Source organism: Acipenser ruthenus, chromosome 26 (assembly GCF_902713425.1).
Source record: "Acipenser ruthenus chromosome 26, fAciRut3.2 maternal haplotype, whole genome shotgun sequence".
Classification (NCBI taxonomy): Eukaryota; Metazoa; Chordata; class Actinopteri; order Acipenseriformes; family Acipenseridae; genus Acipenser; species Acipenser ruthenus.
The window spans coordinates 20,033,574-20,053,805 of record NC_081214.1 but is presented as its reverse complement, the minus strand read 5'-3'; the positions used below and the strand labels follow the sequence as shown (position 1 = coordinate 20,053,805).

General features: G+C 37.5%; 1 protein-coding gene across 2 annotated transcripts; it reads left to right on the top strand.

The window, feature by feature from the left end:
• Positions 1-1,583: 1,583 nt before the first annotated feature.
• Positions 1,584-13,986, top strand: LOC131701713 (cysteinyl leukotriene receptor 1-like). 2 transcript variants are annotated; one of them, XM_059001361.1, is made up of 2 exons: positions 1,584-1,826; positions 10,751-13,986. In XM_059001361.1, the coding sequence occupies exon 2, from the start codon at positions 10,768-10,770 to the stop codon at positions 11,827-11,829; it is 1,062 nt and encodes a 353-aa protein (XP_058857344.1). In that variant the 5' UTR covers positions 1,584-1,826; positions 10,751-10,767; the 3' UTR covers positions 11,830-13,986. The 2 variants fall into 2 exon arrangements, with proteins under 2 accessions (XP_058857344.1, XP_058857343.1); XM_059001360.1 differs by having other exon boundaries at positions 10,748-13,985.
• Positions 13,987-20,232: the final 6,246 nt, after the last annotated feature.

Here is a 20,232-nt window from a genome sequence, read left to right as displayed (position 1 = left end):
TCTAGTTAAAAAAAAACACCAAGGAAAAAAATAAACACATGAGAATGCACAATTAGGTTACATGGGGTTTAGAGTGTAATGAGAACTGTTTTATTTCAAGCTGAAGACGTCAGGAAGTGAAATGCGGAACCAGGTTTTACCCCACTTTCCCACTCGCAGACCAGGGCACTAGATATAATTAGATATCACTAACATAGTCTCAGGTCCAAAAAGAGACATCAAGCTAGAGTGAGCCACATTATTTTTCATGGAACAGCTATTTCATTAAGAAAGTTGGATATAATCCTGTACCTTGTTAATGAACCATTTAAACCTAACCAACAGATGCTATGATGCTTCTCCTAGCCTGGGGTAGAAGCGGAGGGGTGTGTTTCAGAATGACTGTTAACCACATATGCTAACATGTATTAGAAAAGTAGAAGAAAAATAACTGTCAAAAAAAGCCCAACGTCAATTATTTTACCCTGCCGTACAATACATGACATTGTTCCTGCCTGTGTTCCTGCCACAGATAGTACCTTTTTTATAGTAACTTATTTTATTCTGGTGCATAATGCAACATTAAAAACCAGTCACACTGCCATCTGTGAACTCTAAAAGCACAACACATAGCAGGTTATCTGCAACTAACATTTGATTCTGTATTAATTATTCCAAACAACAGCCTAGGAGTTAGCAAACACAAACAACTACCGGTAACTGCTCTCCATTACTTATTAAACGTAGGCATAATAGGCTAATATATATATATATATATATATATATATATATATATATATATATATATATATATATATATATATATATATATATATATATGTTTCCGGCACATGATTTATATTTTAGCCGTATCTAATCAGGTTAACTACAGACAGCTGTTGATATATTCTAATGGAAATGGCAGAGGTTTCCGCTATGCTTTAATAATGTAGTATACAGGAGAGTGGAGAGTATAATAAACTTTATAAAAATCTTTTTATGTTTCAAAACGTGAATATCCTAATAATATACAGAGGGTTTTTTATTTTTTTATTTTATTTTTTAAGTGTATGAGTTAATTTGCTCGTTTTTATATATTTCTCTGTTTGTCTGTTTATTTATTATTATTAAAATGCACAGTACTGTTCAAAGCCCACATCCACAACACGACCCATGTAACCAAGTGTGGAAATAAATGCACTAGCCTTGCATAATAACAGATAAAATCAGACCTGTTCAATGGGAGTTCTAACACAGTTAGGCTACTAGTTGCATACAAACACATCCCCACTCCTGGCGTGCCCCTGAAACACTGAGGACACTTCTTTAATGACGATACACCGCAGAGCATATACATTTACATGCAGGACACAGCGAAGACGAGCAGGGCGTCTTTAAAAATACTGTACTCATTTTCATGGTATTTTGCATTAATTAAGCTTGAGGGAATTCGGAATTATTGAGACGTGCAGCAGCATTTTGTTTACGTCTAAAAAAACACACTGATAAATAAACAAATTAAGCAACTTTGACAGTGTTTGCAAAAGATGCACATCCGACTTCTCACGGTCACTTCTGTTTAAAACATGTTCAACTCAATGCATATTCATTAGGTGGGCGTTGCTTAATTTGAAGCTTTACCCGGTAGTCGGGGTAATAAAGCATTCAGACAAGACTTACAAACAACGACGAATGCTACACGACACAGTTCTTAAAACATATTTCTTGACACGCAGCTAAATTAAACAAACAGACAGTAAACGTTTTAATTCTGTTCTGCATCTCGAGGGAGTGTGTGCAAAAAAATCATACAACGTCCTGGAAGATTCAACTAGTCGGAACTTAAGGTAAGAGGACAGTTCAACGACCGAGTTGGCTGCAGTAACTTTTGTTTTACACGTTTGATAGGAACGCCGGTCCAAATGTATGTTCAGTATAGTTTAAACAGTTTTTACATATTCAAGTCCATTGGGTGCCTGTAAAAAATGTACAGCAGACAGTGTCAACAATTCCAGAATTGTTATTTTGCAGTATGTGTACTATATGCGTTGTTTGCTGGCAAAGCACAATGGTTTTCTCATAGTTCTGCTCGTAGGTTGGTGTTATAATAAAATCACAGTAGCATTGTATGCATTGATGTATCCTTATTTTTCACTTCAAAAAAAACAATGAGGACAATGCCAGCACACTTCCCTGGGTGTAGTAAAGTGTTACACGAAACCTTTCCTGAAATCAGGTCCTTCGTGACAGTATTGAAGACTGCTGGAATAATCTCCGAGTCTAGAAGTCCCTGTGCTTCGCCGAGTAAGTAAGAAAACAACGCACCAGCCCTGACCAGTACACTATGCCTAGGATTGAAGATGCACTGAACTCCTTGAAATGAAGTAAATGGTTTTAGATTTTAGGAGTGGATACTACCAGATTCCCATGAGTCAAGCGGACAAAAAAAAACAAAAAAAAACACTCATCTGTGCATGAAGAAAGATTGCGCGAAGTGTTAACCATCACTGGACAACGAACCACAGATATGTAAACTATCTGCTACTTACCAGGAGTTTGTCTGCACTCTGACTACTCAAGAGCACCAAACGGGGTTTGGAGGCGCCCGCGGGGATACTCATACCTGCAGCCTGCGCTGCATCTAAATATTTCATACCTGATATATATATATATATATATTCTTTACTACAGTACATTGACTATTGTTTGGAACAGCTGTCATTCGAATTAAGTCAGTGCTAGCAGAAAGTGCTAGCAAAAACCAATATTTAAAATATTTAAAATTATGCCTATATAATGCCTGATTTATAGCGTGGTGGGGTATTTGTAGCCCATTTATCTGATTGATTAGTCCCATCATCCAGTCTTCAGATACCAACATAGATTATGAGTCAGGTAAATGACGACAAATCACCTAGTCTGTTTGCATTTAATTAACTGCCCCAATATGTGGGTGGATTATGTAGCAGTCAGATTGACATTTCACATTTCAAAACAGGAGGGAGAGTACTGACCAGTCTGATTCAGCGACTACCGTCCTAATGGACAGGTAATTGCTTGTTATCCGTGAAATTGAAGTGGAGCTTGTGCGGAAGATGAACTTGCTGTATAATTTGAGACCAACAGTAGCAAGATAATTGGTTATATGGCATATTACTTCCCACTTTGGTGTCCTCAGAGTAGCTGGTAAATGTTGTTTATTAAATTGATGCTTTCTAGTGACTGAGATGACTCTTAATGGTAAATCCTCCCAGCATGTTTAGTTTGTGTAACAGTGGGAGAGTGCATTTAATATCCTTTACAGTCCTACTAGCACCTCACCCTCTCTTATCTGGAAAGAAATGGGATTCCAGATACTGGTATCCACTACTTTCACATGTTATTTACTGTAACACAGCAACTTCATTTTTATGACAACAAATGTTTGCGTACAGTATGTAAAGTATCCATATACTGTTAATCGCACCATCATCATCATCGTCTATAACGAAAAAGCATACAATAGTGCTGAATTCTAAAATAAGCTTAATAAATGCAATTACGCATGTTTTTTTAATGACTTCAATGTTGAAATGAGTTTAGATTTATATACTAATTATATTACTGGGTGATGTGAAGGATTATCCCTAGCTGTGCACCAATTGACTGATTAGCAGGACTTGACGTTTGTTATATATAAATATTTTAGTTACACAGTCAGTCATGTGTAAATTATAACCGCAGTTGTGAAAAAGTATTAAGACTATCCGTGAAAGACACACTGGCAGTTACCATTGCAGACAATAAACATGGCTTTGTTAGGGAATGTGAACTCTTTTCACCGTGCCTGATGATGAAACAGTTAGTGTGTGTTTAATGCGTTGTATCTCTCTGCTGAGCCAGGCAAGACAGCTGTCTTGTTGTTCATAGTAAAACAATTTAGAGCAAGTAAAGCTCTTCTGTATTTAAGCGTGTCTGTTTATTTTAGGATAAATATTTATCTTGAGATGCTGTTTGCTCTTACTAGCTGGTCTGTTATTACTGAGGCTACATGTTCTTTGCCAGCTTTCTGGCCCTCTTTTAACATCTACTCAACAGAGAAGTTTAGAGACCAGAAAAGTTTGTTCAGAATCCCAATGCAGGCACTTGAGGATTTGAGTTTATGAAGCATGTCGGTCAGTTAATAGCATAACTGCGTTCCCTGTTCCCATGTTCCCATGTACCGATGCAGCTAATTACTGAGGGTCCTGGCCTTCCTGTTCTTTGCACTGCAAGTTAGTTGAATAACAGGGTAAGAAATGAAGAGCCACTCACAAGCCAGAACGTCTTGTTGCTCCCAAAAGCATCAGCTCTTCACAAGAATTGCAAACTTCCTGAAGCTGTACTGAGGAATGGGTTAAAACTATTATAATGTCATTTGCAGCTGTATGTACTGTAATTAAAAAAAAAAAAAAAAATCAAACTATTGACCCAGTATGCTCTTTCTTGCTTTCAATGTAACAGGACTGCCTAATAAGGAGAAAAATGAAAGCAGGCTTAAGCTTGGAGATAAGAAAATATGTTTGGTCTAAACTCTAAAGTGTGAACTTAACTTTAAAATGGAAGACACTGGCTAGCAAATCCTATCAAAATGCTGTTATGACATTGGGTGATTTTGACTCCCCCTGTGTGAGTGTAAGCTGATGTTGTATATACAGTAGATTTAAAAAAAAAAAAAAAAAGACATGCACACTTTGTGTAAATGGGCTGCTCATTACAGGGCTGATAATGTGTTAGAATGAAATCATCCCTTCTATGTATTCTTTAATATTTAAAAGTGGTGTCTTCCTGTTGAAACACATTTTTAAAAGGACCATACATGTATAGTCTGCCTTGAAGGAATGTAATGATTGTAATCATTGAAGAATGGCCGTGGGTCAGACCATGCAGACTTGCTGCCAACATCCAAGTCAAATCAAATTAGCTGTGGTTGCCCTACACCATGTTAACAGTAATATGGCAGGTCCCACTTCTGTATGTACCAACAGTCTACATTTCAACCCTCCAAATAGAAAAAAAAAATCAATATTAGTGCACGGAGCACCACATATGCTTTGTCAACCTGCACATGTTGCATAAGATTAAAACCGAGCCATTTGTTTTTTCCCATGCCTGTGCGTTTTTGCTATCTCTGATCGCATTATTAAAAATCATTTGAAAAGTGCATTCTAAAAGGAAATCATGTTTAAATTAGGTTGAAACTAAAAATAATTTAGTTATTGCTACACATAGAGGTAACACCAGCTACTCCATCCCAGAGAAGCTGTAATTGAACCCCATTACTTTCCATGGAACAGCAATTTCATATTTAGATGCATGTTGGATATAATCCTGTACCTTGTTAATGAACCATTTAAACCAAACCAACAGATGCTATGATGCTTCTCCTAGCCTGGGGTAGAAGCGGAGGGGTGTGTACTGTATGCAAATCCCGACTGCTAAATGATTATTCAAAATATGTCTCCCAGAAGAAAACAGAAAACCTGTCAGATAGCTTTGCACGTCATAGTTCTCTGGTTCAACATTCCTCTCCTTTCTCAGGCACAGGTCTCCTTTTATAAATTTAGCTTTCTATTTACATAGCACAGGATGTGTTGGCTGCTGTGTCGGCAGGCTGTTTTTTATTTTTTTATCCTGTTGGTGAAAGCATGCCAAGCATGTTGTGTTTTTCGTGAACAATTTCAGAGAACAACTCTGGAGTCACTGTCTATATATTTAATAGAATTATAATTTCTAACCTGTTTATGGTCCTAGGTTGTGTGTCTTGTATACTTGATTATTGCTGAGACATTATTTATCAGGCTTATTAACTAAAGGTTCCTTTTCAACCTGGAGGACTGTTTCTGAAATGTCTCCTGTAGGCTGAATTTCTGAAATGAGGTGGTTTTGCCCCAATGAGTCTAACATACTGTATAGAAACCAACTTAAAAAAAAAACAAAAAAAACCCAAAGGCCTCAATGGCTTTTTTGTATTCTAAGTTCAGCCTCAGCAGTGTGCTATCTCATCATTACTCCCTTTTGATTTGTATTCTACACTTTTGTCTACATAAGTAAGCATTCTGTTTGTCTTTTTATACAGTTTATAATTCAATGAAAGTATATAATCAGGCTAACCTTAAATTTGTCTACCATTTAACATTTAATGTTAAGCACTAACAGCACATACTAATAATATAATATTAGGCGAACATATATAGCTCATAACCTAGGAATACATTTTAATATGGTTCAGTCTTAAAACACTGGTGTTTGTACCTCCCAGCACAGGAAATTCAGATGTCAGAGATCTAATCTACTGAAATTACATAATGCATAATGATAACCTTATCACAGAAAAAGCACAGACTTCTTATCTTCTTTTAGGATCAGTAGATTGGTTCCGCTTATTCTTAGAAACGAAAAACAAAAACTAAAGTGAAGCAGATTGTCACAATATAAATAATTGCTTTCAATCTAGATGATACTATACACATTATTTCTCAGTCCCTGACCACCTTCCGGCGCCTCCTCAAGACACACCTGTTCAGACAGCATCTGTAAACCTCACACCTCTCGACCATACTGGACTATATGGCACCCAATTGTACCAGTAATTACACTGAACTGATCCATACCTTGCCACATTCAACTACTGCTCCTACTCTATAGGTAACCATACTCACGCTTTGAAATTCTTATCATCCATTTATTATACTTACTACATGTTCTTACTGGACTTTACTCATATATGCAAATATTTACTAAAGGTTTTAACTGGTCTTGGTCAGACTCACTCTTACTTATAATTTACTGTATTCTTTATTTTGCTCTTACTTAAATTTGATTTTATTGTATTCATAACTGCTCTTATCTGTATTATGATGTTATGTAATGTGATATTTTATAATGTGTTACTTTGTATTGTGATATTTTGTAACAATTGTAAGTCGTCCTGGATAAGGGCATCTGCTAAGAAATAAATAATAATAACTAGAACTGCCAGCCAGTTTTACGGCTTCAAGCTCACTACCAATTGGTAATTTTAGCAAGCTGTAGCATTGCAGCACGAGTGTCACAACAGATCAGTTTTATGGAGCAGTTTCAGTTCAAAATACTGCATTAGTTCATTATCTCTCAATGCTTTATAACTTTAAACAGCATAGTAATCATGACCCTGTCTACACACTGTAAGGAGTTATAAGCTAATTTTACATTTAACCTTAAGGAGAGGTCAAGGTCACAATCAAGGTAATTTTAGAATAGAGCACATATGGGTTCCTAAATGTGTTGTATAGTAACCATAACCCTTTGTGCACTGTAAGGTGTTATAAGCTAGTTTTACATTTGACCTAAGAGAGGTCAAAGGTTACAGGCAAGGTGATTTTTGGGTAGAGCATATATGGGTTCCTATCTGTGTTTTGTAGTAATCATTAACCTATATACACTCTGTAAGGAGTTATAAGCTAGTTTTACATTTTAACTTAAGGAGAGGTCAAAGGTCGCAGGCAAGGTCATTTTTGGGTAGAGCACATATGGTTTCCTATATGTGATCCATAGTAACCAGTAACCTATCTGCACTTTGTAAGGAGTTATAAGCTAGTTTTACATTTGACGAAGATTTTGAAAGGTTTTTAAAGAAATGCGTCGGGTGGCCATATTGGTTTACGCACAAACACAAGTTTTAAAAAAGTCCATTTTATTGACACAGGGTTGATGCTTGTCAGCTTTGGAGTTAATCAACTAAACCGTGCTCAAGCGGTTTTAAATTTAAAAACGAAACGTGGGTCTGGCTGCCATCTTGTTTTACAAAAGAACTCCATTTTGCCATATTTGAATTCCATTGTCCCCAGGATGATGCCTGCTAAGTTAAGAGTTAGTTGGTTAAACGGTTTGCAAACAGAAGGAGTTTGATGTTTGGGCGCATTTTGGCAAATTTGGTGGCAGCCATTTTGACAGTAAAATTTATCGCAGCAACTTCTGCTTCGCAAACTTGAAGCAGGTTTGGTTGCTGATGACGTATGCGAGGTTTCAGTTCAATCGGTTCACCGGTTCTCAAGAAGAAGATTTTGAAAGGTTTTTCCAAAACATGCGTCGGGCTGTCATCTTGGTAGACGCAGGAGCGCAATTTTTTTTGCATCTGAACTGTGAACTGTGGCTCTAAAAACTATGGTTGTGCCAATACTTGTATTTTCCGAGTAGTTATCTTTAAGAAATTTGAAGTTGTTAGGTATCCGTTAAATAGAATAACTTATGTTAGTTACTCAGCACAAAACAATGCAGTCCATTGAATCGGCTTTTAAAACACTTGGAAGTGAACTGCCATTGATTGGTGCTCAATTGTAAAGGTGATGGAAGGTCAGCTTTTCTTATTTTGAAATCAACACAATAATGAGTGGATTTTTTTTAATACCTGTCGACAAATACTTCTTAATTACTCGGAAAATAAAGTATTGGCACATTTCACTCCAAGTACACTAGGTAAAACACCTCACAGACTCAAAGAAGTGTCATATACACCATAGCAGCTGTCTAGTCAGAAACCAAATAGTTATGTTTGCAATACATGCACATGTTGCATAAGAATTGGGACCTGCCAAAACTGTTTGTGATACATACTGTACAGGGGGCTGCATCCCTCACTGGTTAAAAAGATAGTTACAGGAAACTGGGCTATAAAGTTGGATGTATATTTTCTCAAACAATGAAAAGTTTGCTTATTTTCACAATATTTTTGGCCATTATTTTACACCTCTCTTTTCAGGAGTAAAACTAGGTACTGTATTTGCTTCATGCTCCAAAAATGTTCTTCAGAATTTTATTAATAAAACAAATGCATTATGTTACAGTATAAACACAAGGCTGGCTGTATATTGAAAGCACTGGATAGGAGCCCAGCAGTGGTAAACACTGAGGCATTCTTTGGAAACACACCACTATTATGTGAAGCAGCAGTGTAAGTGTTAGCCAACCACATAATTACCATTTTTATCTTTTTAGTCGTTCCAATACACACTCCTAATAAAGCACCATTGTGCTTTTAAAAATAATGATTGACATAGATTCTGCGGTTGGAAGTTTCATCAGCTTGTTGAACATTCTGAGCCTTCTTATTCTAAAGTAAACAGCTGCTTGTTGAGGATACAATCCCTGTTATCATCTGCATCCGTAACTTCGCCTTTATTTGCAGGCAGTCCCTTGAGTTTTGGGAGGGGTGACTTAACGGTTCTGGTCAGTTCCTTTTTCAAAGGGTGGTGACTTCCTTCTGTTGAGATGCACCAGTTGGACACAAATAGCACATCGCTCACACATCTCTCACAACCCTCTTCTGCGATTAACGCATACTTTTTTTTTTGGAGATTAATTTTTTTAAAGCGCGTTACTTGCACTCCTGTTTTGTCTCTCTAGCGTACTGTAATTAATTTCCTGTAGCACCATTTTAGTGCATGTCAGGATTGAATGAGTGTAGTCATTGTTTGAATGTAAAATTAGTCATGGAACTGCATTATGTAGCAAAGCACTCAACTGAAGGACTTGTGAATGGGATGTTTATTTTTATTGTTTTAAACTTTCTGACGATTCATTGGATAGAAAGAGGGTTACTTGTATCTACTGTGAAAGTGAGTTCCAGCATCACAGAAGTGCATCTGGTCTGCTGTACCACCTGCATGCTAAACATGCTTTCAATTCGCAATACATCTGGGTCAAAAAAGCATTATGCTGCTTTAAAGAGAGTCAGAATTTCATGGGAAAGAAGAAAGACAAGCACGTCATTCTGAAATATATATTATATATTTTTTGTTGTGACTTTCTGTTATGTGGAATGTAATAAACGAGAACCAAAATGGTGATTTTTTTTCCCCATCATTTTACAACGCCATTTCCACGTTTGTTTTATTTGAAGTGTTTGCCGTTAAATTTCAGTTTTCGTTAGTTTATTCAGCTACAAAAAGGGATATTTTTCGACTTTAATGTGTTACATATTGTAATGTCTTGCTGTAAAATAAAGGAACACACACAGGGGCCAAAAACAGAACACAAAACAGGGACCACTTTAGCAGGGGACCTCTCCCAATGTATGAACAAGACTGAGTGTTCCCTGGTCATGTGGGGGATTGTTTGCCTTGTTGTGTTTCATCACACCCTACTGGTCAAACCCTCAAGCAGCCCTTACCTCCATGGTTCAGTAGCTTGATAAAGTCCAGTGCTTGGGTTAGATAGATAGCAGATAGCAGGAGCGGAGGTCTCGACTGCATTACACATTTTTAACTGATGTGCACAATGTGTTTCATTTCACAGCAACATGCTATTCAAATGCTGAAAACAAACAACACAAGCGCTAGGGAATGTGCTTGTGGGTGTTGTGTGAAACAACTTCTCAGTGCTGAAACAAGGTTTAACCACAAGACGAAAAAGAAAACGTCACTTAAAAGCAGATAATTGCCCATCCTTCTTCATTCTGCTTTCAGCTTCAACTGATCTGTGTTCTAGATAAAGGTCTGACCATGTTGCCCCATGGAGTGGGCAGATTGTGACGTAGTCTTCTGCTTTTAAAAATGATGTAAAAAATAACATGCAGGCCTACCAAATAGTATGTATGTGTATATGTGTTTGTGTGTCCTGCAATCATATTTCTTATATTATTCTTTAGCTTTGGCACATACTGCACTGGAAATACTGTAGTATGGAACGGCTTGCAATGAAAATATGATGCAGACATTCATTTTGAAGAATAATTCATCAGTAAAATAATTCTCTTTTTCTTTTCTTTAAGGAGTCTGTTCCAGTGCCAAGATGTCAGGTGTAAACTTTTCAGATAACAACAGCATCTGCCCGTCGATTGATGACTTCCGTAACAAGATCTACTCCACCGTCTACTCCCTGATTACCGTCTTCGGCTTTGTAGGGAACGGCTTTGCTCTCTATGTCCTCATCAAGACCTTCCGACAGAGATCTACCTTCCACATCTACATGATGAACCTGGCCATCTCTGACCTGCTGTGTTGCTTAACTCTGCCCTTGCGTGTTGTCTACTATGTGAACAAGGGCCACTGGTACTTTGGTGACTTCCTGTGCCGCATCAGTTCCTATGCCCTCTACGTTAACCTCTACTGCAGCATCTTCTTTATGATGGCAATGAGCTGCACCCGCTTCATAGCTATCGTATTCCCAGTGCAGAACCTGAAGCTGGTGAGTGAGAGGAAGGCCAAAATCATCTGTGCATGTATCTGGATCTTTATCTGCGCGACCAGCTCTCCGTTCCTTATGAGTGGCACAAAGGAAGTAGGAAACAAAACCAAGTGCTTTGAGCCTCCTAGTGGTACTGACACCCGTAAGCTGGTGATCCTCAACTACTTTTCCTTGGTGGTGGGGTTCAGCATCCCCTTCCTTGTCATCCTGATCTGTTACACAGGGATGATCTGGACCCTGATGGTCAACTCAGGCAGCATGAAGAAGCAAAAGAGCATGCAGACAAAGGCCATCCGGATGATCTGCATTGTCATGGCAGCCTTCCTCATCAGCTTCATGCCCTACCACATCCAGCGCACCTTGCACCTGCACTTCCTGATGAAGAAAGGAAGCTCCTGCGACGATATTGTCTACATGCAGAAGTCGGTGGTTATCACCCTATGCCTGGCCGCTGGCAACTCATGCTTTGACCCCATGCTCTACTTCTTCTCCGGGGACAACTTCCGTAGGAGGCTCTCCAGTTTCCGCAAGCCCTCTGTCAGCACAAATCTTACCGAGAAGAAGAAGAAGACCTGCACTGTCAACAAAATAAACGTGGAGAGCCACAAACGAGAGGAAGAGTCATTAAGGGGCATCAATGACAAGGTGGTTAGTGCTAGTGACTAGCCTTTCTCCTGTCCGTGGAGAAACGGGATGTCTAGTAGCACGGACATGAAATAAGTCATGGGAAGACGTTTTTTGCGCTTTAGGACTATGGTTGGGCTTTTTTTTTTAAATGTTTTTTACTGTGAATAATTTAGGAGGGGTGGTCTAAAAAATAAACTTGGAATAGGATGACCTAGGTAGTGGATATAATCAAGGGAATTGAGGCTGTGGTCCAGTGATGAGGGACTTCGAAGGGATGTTAGAGTTCAGGATTTGAATACCTAGTCCAGTCTACTCTATAACTTGTTGGGTGTGTCACTTAGCCTTTAAACCCATTTGGAATAAGAAGCACCCACACTTTAAACCAGGTAAGGGTTGCTCAGTTAAATGAATTAAATTACCAGCCCTGAACACAATCTGTTGCAGATTGTAACCTAATTGTAAACCTTGCTAAATCATGGGTGAATGGTGCAAGTGAGATGGTTTGGGGCTGCTAAACCACTCACATAGTTAGAATTCACAGAGTTCTGGGCAGCCCAATCCGTTTACTTTCTGTTTGCTGTGACTGCTACACTCACCACTGATTAAATCTGTTGCAGGTCAATCCCAAAAGCTGCAAGAAGATCATTTTAGTGTTTTTTCTTTTTGTTTTTTTAGTGTTTAAAAAAAAAGAAAAAGTCTGTGATTTGTTATTTTTTTAAGCAGTACTAATATGTGGTCAGATTTAATTGAAGGAGCCAATGTCCTATACATCACTGTTTAGAGCCAGCACTTTGATCCTGACTGTAATAGTGAATTTGTATTGAAGTCATCAGTGGGCTTGCTGGACCTCGTGGGCTTGCTGTTTGATGCAAAATCTTAATGGGAAAGCAATAACAGGTGCTTTTTGCCACAACCGCAAACTATATATATTTTTAATGTGACTGTGTATTGTCTTTTGGCTTCAGCAGAGTTTGCACTCCTGTCCCTGGTATAGAAGAGACAGGACAGCACTTTTGTACAGTTTGTGCCTGTGTCATTTTTTTGCAGTTGTACTTTTTATTATGAGAAACTCATAGTTGTGTTTTTAATCATGTGATGTTACTGTGTACTGTATATAAAATATAATGTTACATGTGTTGTAGAAAGGGTAATACAAATACAAAACTTTATTATTTTTATTTTTTTTACAAATACCAATGTAACTGATTCTAAACTGACCACTATGGACTTTCAGAATATACCTACTGTATAAACATGCTATTAAAAGTGTTGATGATTACTAACAAGGTATAAAAGTCGATTGCAGTAAAATTGCATTGACACATACCAGAGAAAAGCTTTATGTCATAATACTGTACATATGTTACATAGTTTTAAGATTGTATTGACAGTACATAACATCCCTTATAACACATATATAGATGCATTATTTATAATCTGTAACTGATCCTTAATTACTGGTAGTATTATAGTTTATTCAACACTGGTCCAAAATACTTAATTGTGAGTTAAATGTCCACATGAAGGTACTCACAAAATCACACTCATCTGAGTATTAATGCAGACTCTCAAAACATGCAAATCCACCAAAATGCAGTTTGGTTTCTAGAACTACAAAAATAACAATAAGTTATATTACAAACGCAATGACTTCAGTGTCTTCAAAGACTTCTAGTCAAAATGTATTGAGTTTTATTTAGTATTTCTAAATGTAGCTATTGTTGTTTAATAGTTATGGATGAAGAAGTAACAATAACTAATACTTATTATTTATTGACCTGTAAAGTTCAAAAATGCCACCTCATTATTTTTTTTATTTTTTTTGTACAAACTACTCTATATACTTGTACATAAAGCACAGTGACAGCATAATTGTAAGAATGCACTTATTTTCATTTTGTTGTGTAAAAGTTTTAATAGCAATAAAGATTCATTTGTGTTTGGAAAAATAAGAGGTGTTTATTAACTCCAACAGGAAAGTATTTATAAATCTACAAATTGACCACCTAGAACTAAAGATTTCTACCATTACTGAGCTCCCTGCTTTGTGTCCCCATAGGAAACAATTGAGACAGTCCTTGCACAGTGTGACATTCTACAGTGACACAGCATATGCCTGTATAACAGGAATATCAAAGAGCAGAAAGCTTTGCATATTATATTTGTATTTGTTTTCAAGTTTCCCTTAGCATTTTATGATGTCTGCAATTATTTTGAGTGGTTTTGTTTCTATAGCTACAATATCATTATTAGAAATACAGAAGCCAAAACACTCAAAACAGCATTAATAAAACATTATTATAATTGTTCTGTCTGTGATCTTGTCCATTCCAGTCATGCTGAAAGCCGAAGAAGATATATAAAGAGAAAAGTGATAACACTGGATTATCAGAACCCACAACCACTCACATATTAGGTGCGATTTACAGGAACCTAGTTCTTTATAAGCTTACTCAACACAGGGCAGCAAGCCTCAGTGAAGTGGTCTTGTGGTAATGGACTACTTGAAAAGGAAGTCACAAGCTTACAGCTGTTTATGATGGGGCCCACACAACCAGAAAGGTTTCAACTAAGTGAATTCAGTTATTTATATTTCTCTCTGAGGGAGTGTCCACAAGTCTGTTTGTTTTTACTTTAGGTTATTTTCCTTTACTTGATACTGGAATTAAATTAAACTCAAATTCAAAGTTTTAAAAAGTAACCAGGATGTGATGACCAATGCAAAAAAAAACAAAAAACAAAAAAACAAGGGGAATTAAAAAAAAAAAATAAGACATACATTAGTTTAGATAACTGATATTTTACACCCATAACCAGTTTTTTTTTTTTTTTTTAAATCTCGCCACCTTAATGTTGTCAACTTGATACAAACTCATACTAGGGCCCTATTGTGGTCTATTAGCAGTACCTTTGATAAGACACATTTAATTACCCTTTTGGCTGGAGAAATTGTAAATGTACAATGCAAAACTATTTTAATATCAATTTTCAACTAGGATGCAGGGCTCCAGCATTTAGTGTTTACAACTACGTTAATTACTAGATATGTAAATATGCCATATTAAAATGTTTTCTCAGGAGGAGCTGCGAGTCCTTACAGCTGAGGTCACTAAGCATGAAATTGAGTTATTTGGAAAAGCTTCAGCCAAAATGAGTTATGCTACCAAAGAGGCCATATGGCCCTCTATAGTGGAGAAAGTCAATACTGTCGGGGTTACCAGGAGGACAGTCATCCAGGTGATGAAAAGGTGAAATTCAGCTATTAGGTCTAGGATGACCTGCGGAGTGAGACGATAATGCCTTACCACTGCATCCTCCGGCATCATAAACAAAGTGACCCTGGGTTTGAATATGGGGGGGGGGTCTTCTCTTTCTTGACCATCTCCGAAGGTTTTCCTGCCTGTCCTCAACAAGAGCCAAGCATCGCCGCTTCAGGAAGTGTACCACAGCAGCCATCCTGAGGCCAATGACAGGTCTCTGAAGGCCCAATCCTTACATCTCATTATAATGTTTGCTCCCGCTTAGTATACCAGATCCCTTTCCTATTCCATGCTCTTTTCTTCATTTGAAAACATTTCAATATCATTTAAATTGATTAATGATGGCATAGCGCTAATTTGACAGCGGGTGCAGAATGCCAGGAGAAAAACATTCTTTACATACGCCGCATTTTTAGTGGCTGCTAAAGTCCCACTTTACGGGCACGTGCAAAATGCCGCTTTTGGCCACAATATGGGTGTTTTCCAGTCATTTTGCACGTAGCCTTACATCAGCACCTAAATGTTTACTTAAATGGGAATTGAACTAGTGGAATGTGGAGAAATATCAAACTGTTAACTACAGAATATCGTACAGTGCTGCTGCTCGATCCAGCCAGTTATCCACTTCACTAGATGATTTCTGGCCACTCTGACCTTGCGTAGGTTGAAAGTCAGCTTGTATCTTATAGTACCCCATACTACATTGTTATATACAGTTAAATAAGAATAGTCTGTGACATTATTTCTCTGAAGCAAACTATCTGCTACAAAGACATTTTTGCTATATTTCATCAATATCAGGCTCTATTATATTATATCAATGTAACAGTCGTAGGTATCTACTGGATATTGTACATTTCTGGCCCCTAGTGGTAGAAATGCACATTCATGGAACCTAACTTTACAGTGAAAGCAATTCTTTAATGTATGCCCAATCCAATCGGATGGACAGGTTCTAATAAAGTGGCCAGGCAGTGCCAGCTTGTAATTAACTAAGAGTAAAAAATAAAAAAGTGTCCTATCAAGAGACATGAGTGTGGCATTGTCCTTCACTCAACTCCGGCAGACTTCATTATTCAGCTTGCTACGTGTATTTGGGAAGGAAATACTCCCCAGGAAGCAATGATTTATATTAAATGGAAATTCAGCTGATAAGAGAAACTGTTGTATGCTTTTCCTGTATGATTTCCTGTTAAACAGACATATGTTTCAAACCTTAAATTGGTGTATGTATTACACTGGGATATAACGAACCAAGGTTTTAAAATCCATCATTCTCTGTTATTAGCAATTTGAATATTACCCTCTAATCCCCTTTTCTTATGCTAAAGATGTTTTGCTTTACTAAATATAATTCTAGTTAAAAGTTGCTGCTACTTCCTGGTACCAAACCACTCCCTTTCAATGGTTTAGATACATTCAGACCTCATGACCTACATTCATATCTACAGAATCGTACTTAGAAAACGTGTATGTAACAAATGAAACCAAACAATGATTTAGAAGCCATGGTTATCTCTCGTGTCACCCTGCAGGCCTTTCAAGCCACGAATTATTGTCATTTTGCTCCATCTAGTGGTCAGTGGGAACTGCATGTGTCACAGCAGACCGGGTAAATTTACCGCGGTGCTTCACTTTTTCTGATACTTTGCAGACGATGATAGGCCCTACAATTCTTGATTCAGCAGTGGCAAAAACAATAAACACCTGATAAATTGTAAGGTAGATCAGGGCAATACGAGGTGTTTTTTCTTCTTCTGACATTTAGGATGCACCCAGAGATCTTCAGACAGGCTTAGCAAATATCACTGCCAGGTAAGCTCAGCAACATCCATTCATTTATTAGCTTTTAGTCTTGTAACAATGCACCTAATATTAAATGTGTTTACCGTCATTCTGTCACAGACCACAGATCATCAATGAAAGTGCTTTTGCAATTATTTATGTATTTTTTAAAACACGTTTGACGTTTTTAGCACAAGGTGTGATTGTAAAGCGTATGGCCAACGTCGTAAGGTTTACTGTTGCCTGAGTACTATACTTTTGTAAAGCTTCTGACCGACAGAGGCCGCTGCTTACGAATGTCTGTGTACTACAAGCTCAAAAGGGGAAATAGAGATACAGTACTAAAGTGAGGTCCTAAGGACACTGTATCAGTTACAGAGGTTATCATAGAACAACAGTATTGCCTAATAGGTGATTACAAACAGAGCTGATGGACTCATAGTGTTTGGAGATGCATGGACATGAGCCCCGTCTTTCATTTAGCTCAGCCAAGCACCAATACATCACTGCTCATGAAGTTAGTTACAGATGCATCCCTAAGAATGGAGGGCTGCATATATACTACAGTCGCAGACAAAGGTATTTGGGCAGTTAAAAAAATAAAATAAAAAAAGAAAGTGATTTCTATCATTTCTAATCGTTCTATTGAAAGATTTGAATTAAAGCAGAGATACAGCTTTATAATAAAACAACAAATTATTTCACAACATGGATACAATAAAAAAAATAACGTGCAAAAACAAATGTCATACTTTGACAAAAGTAATTGGACAATCAACAGATTTCGTATGAAACCCATTCGTTGCTAATTACTGAGAAATAGCAGAAAGACTCGGTTTACCGAAAAGCACTGTGTGGGCTGTTATTATCAAACGCAGGGGAACAGGAGCTGCCGCAACTAGCTCCAGGTGTGGAAGACCAAGAAAGATTTGTGCAAAATCTGGAAGAAGAATCGTTCCGACAAACCCGGCAAAATCCTCGGATTACTGCAAAAGATCTGAAAATGGTCAAGATATTCAGGATTGAACAATTCAACGATTCCTTAACACGATGTGTTCATGGGCTAAAACCAAGATGCATGTGCAGTATGACATGTGTTTCTGTCAGCACTGCAAATACGAGACCTGCACAGTTAAGATTGATCAAATGATTGTGTTTGCATCAAACGCTTTGAAAGAGTAACTGTGTGATGGATTGGATGGGTGGATGGATGGATTGGGTGGATGGATTGATTGGATGGATCTGGTACACTTAAATTGTTAACCGCAGAGCAGTTTAAAATCACATAGATGTAAAACACCTTCGATGTGTATTTTAAATGGTAAGTAAATAGCTTCAAATGATTTATTGTTGTGCTGTTTACAATCGTTCTGAGTGGTTGAAATTACTCAAAACGTATTTTATTTGTAATATGTCTGTTTAACCCCTGCTTTATGAGGGGAAAGAAACATCATCCTCATACAAGGCTTTTGAGTCGTCCATAGTCCCCAATATAAAGACTGGTAGAACCGAGTTTTTTTTTTTTTTTTTTTAATCCGTCTCCCATATGAGGTCGCCATGCATGAGGGTTAAGGTGATTTGACTATGACTTCAGGAGATGCTCTTCGGTGCCAGTTGCGTATTGTATATGCTAGATCAGACTATATTAGTAAGCGCCACAGCAATGTATTTCCTGGAACGGACCACTAGATGGCGCTGGCTATTACTTCCATAAGATACTTCGGCTGACCTAGCCTACGTTACATATACAATATCTATAGCGATCAGCAACAATTGAAGAGCAGCTTCTGGACTAGATGAAAGCACAGAAGAACATAAACTTACTAAACAAGTGCAGCGTTAAAGTAATTGCAATAAGAATCGTTGCAAACCTCTTAACACGAAAGAGATCCATAAGAAGTAAATGAAACAAACGCGCAATTTAACCAAAACAAATGGTTAAATGTGACACTGCATTGAGATGAACGAGAGGAGCTGATTCCACTGCAATAGATTGATACCACAGTGTCAGCTGTCGCTTTAAACAGATACAATCGTGTCTAACACGGTCCAGGATAAAAGCGATCGATCACCTCAGACCAAAATAGAATACCAGTAGCATCTCTGAACTGCCCTCCTTTCAGCAAACGTCAGCCTTTCCAGAAACAGTCTATCTTCCAAAAGCCCATGGGAAGTTTATTGCACAATATGTCCTAATTTTACACCTTGCTTGCACAATAAATCTCCACGTTTCTCATTGCAATCTTTAGCTTTGCTGCTGTTGTGTTATTGAGAGCTTTAGCAATGGGATATTCTTAACTGTCTGCTGCATGACATATTTTGAGGTATGACACCGGCCCGGTTTTTGGGATGGAACCGCATAACAGTCTCGCTTTTTGATTGGTCCATGTCTGTCACATGAATACGTCGTCACACGCGTGGAAAAGCTTGCAGGCATTTTTAACATTGTAATCAGAGAGATAGAGAGAGTGATCTGCTTTCCACAACCTTATCATTAAAATATAATGTGGTATTACGCTGTACTGATATAACAAACTATGGGTGATTACTTTATATGAATTGTCATGTTATGCACGAATGTAAGAATTGGCTTTCTGTGGTGGTGTACTTTTTTCTTTCAAGTAGCATATATCTATAATCGTTTTTGCGATATATTTTAATATAAAATGTATACACTATTGCAGTTTTGTTAGAGGATACATTAGTTTATCGCTAATGTAATCACAGTTGTACATATAGACTGCCCCTGTTTTCATTTACGTCCCAAATTCTGGGCCGCTTTGGTTTTTAGATAACGTCCCAAATTCTGGGCCGCCTTGGCTTTTAGATAACGTCCCAAATTCTGGGACCCTTTGGTTTTTAGATAACGTCCCAAATTCTGGGCCGCTTTGGTTTTTAGATAACGTCCCAAATTCTGGGCCGATTTGGTTTGCAGATAACGTCCCAAATTCTGGGCTGCTTTGTTTTTTAGATAACGTCCCAAATTCTGGCCGCTTTGCATTTTCGAATTCAGCCCAGTTTTGGGGACTCAGCTGACAGCGAGTTTCTAAGTCATCCATGCACAGTTTACCATAAACTGGATCGTGAATTCATTTGAGAGTAACCCTTAGTACATGAATCAGAGTTAATGTATTTTTTACTCTCCCCAGAAATCTTTTTTTTATTATTATTATGAAAAACAAATAAAATGTAAATGTTAAAAAAAAAAAAAAACCGTATTTCTTATTACGTGAAGAAACTACATTGCACTGAAATAGATACATAAAAATTAATTAAAGGCTAATATTAAAACACATTTTTGGGAAGGAACATGGTATTCCGAAAAAAGGACATCTCATTTTCTTATGTAACGTCCATCAATATATTGTAGTGTTTCAGGTTCTTTTTGGACAGAAAT

Excerpts from the sequence above, each read along its gene's own strand:
- LOC131701713 (XM_059001361.1), top strand. The coding sequence starts at position 10,768 with ATGTCAGGTGTAAACTTTTCAGATAACAACAGCATCTGCCCGTCGATT.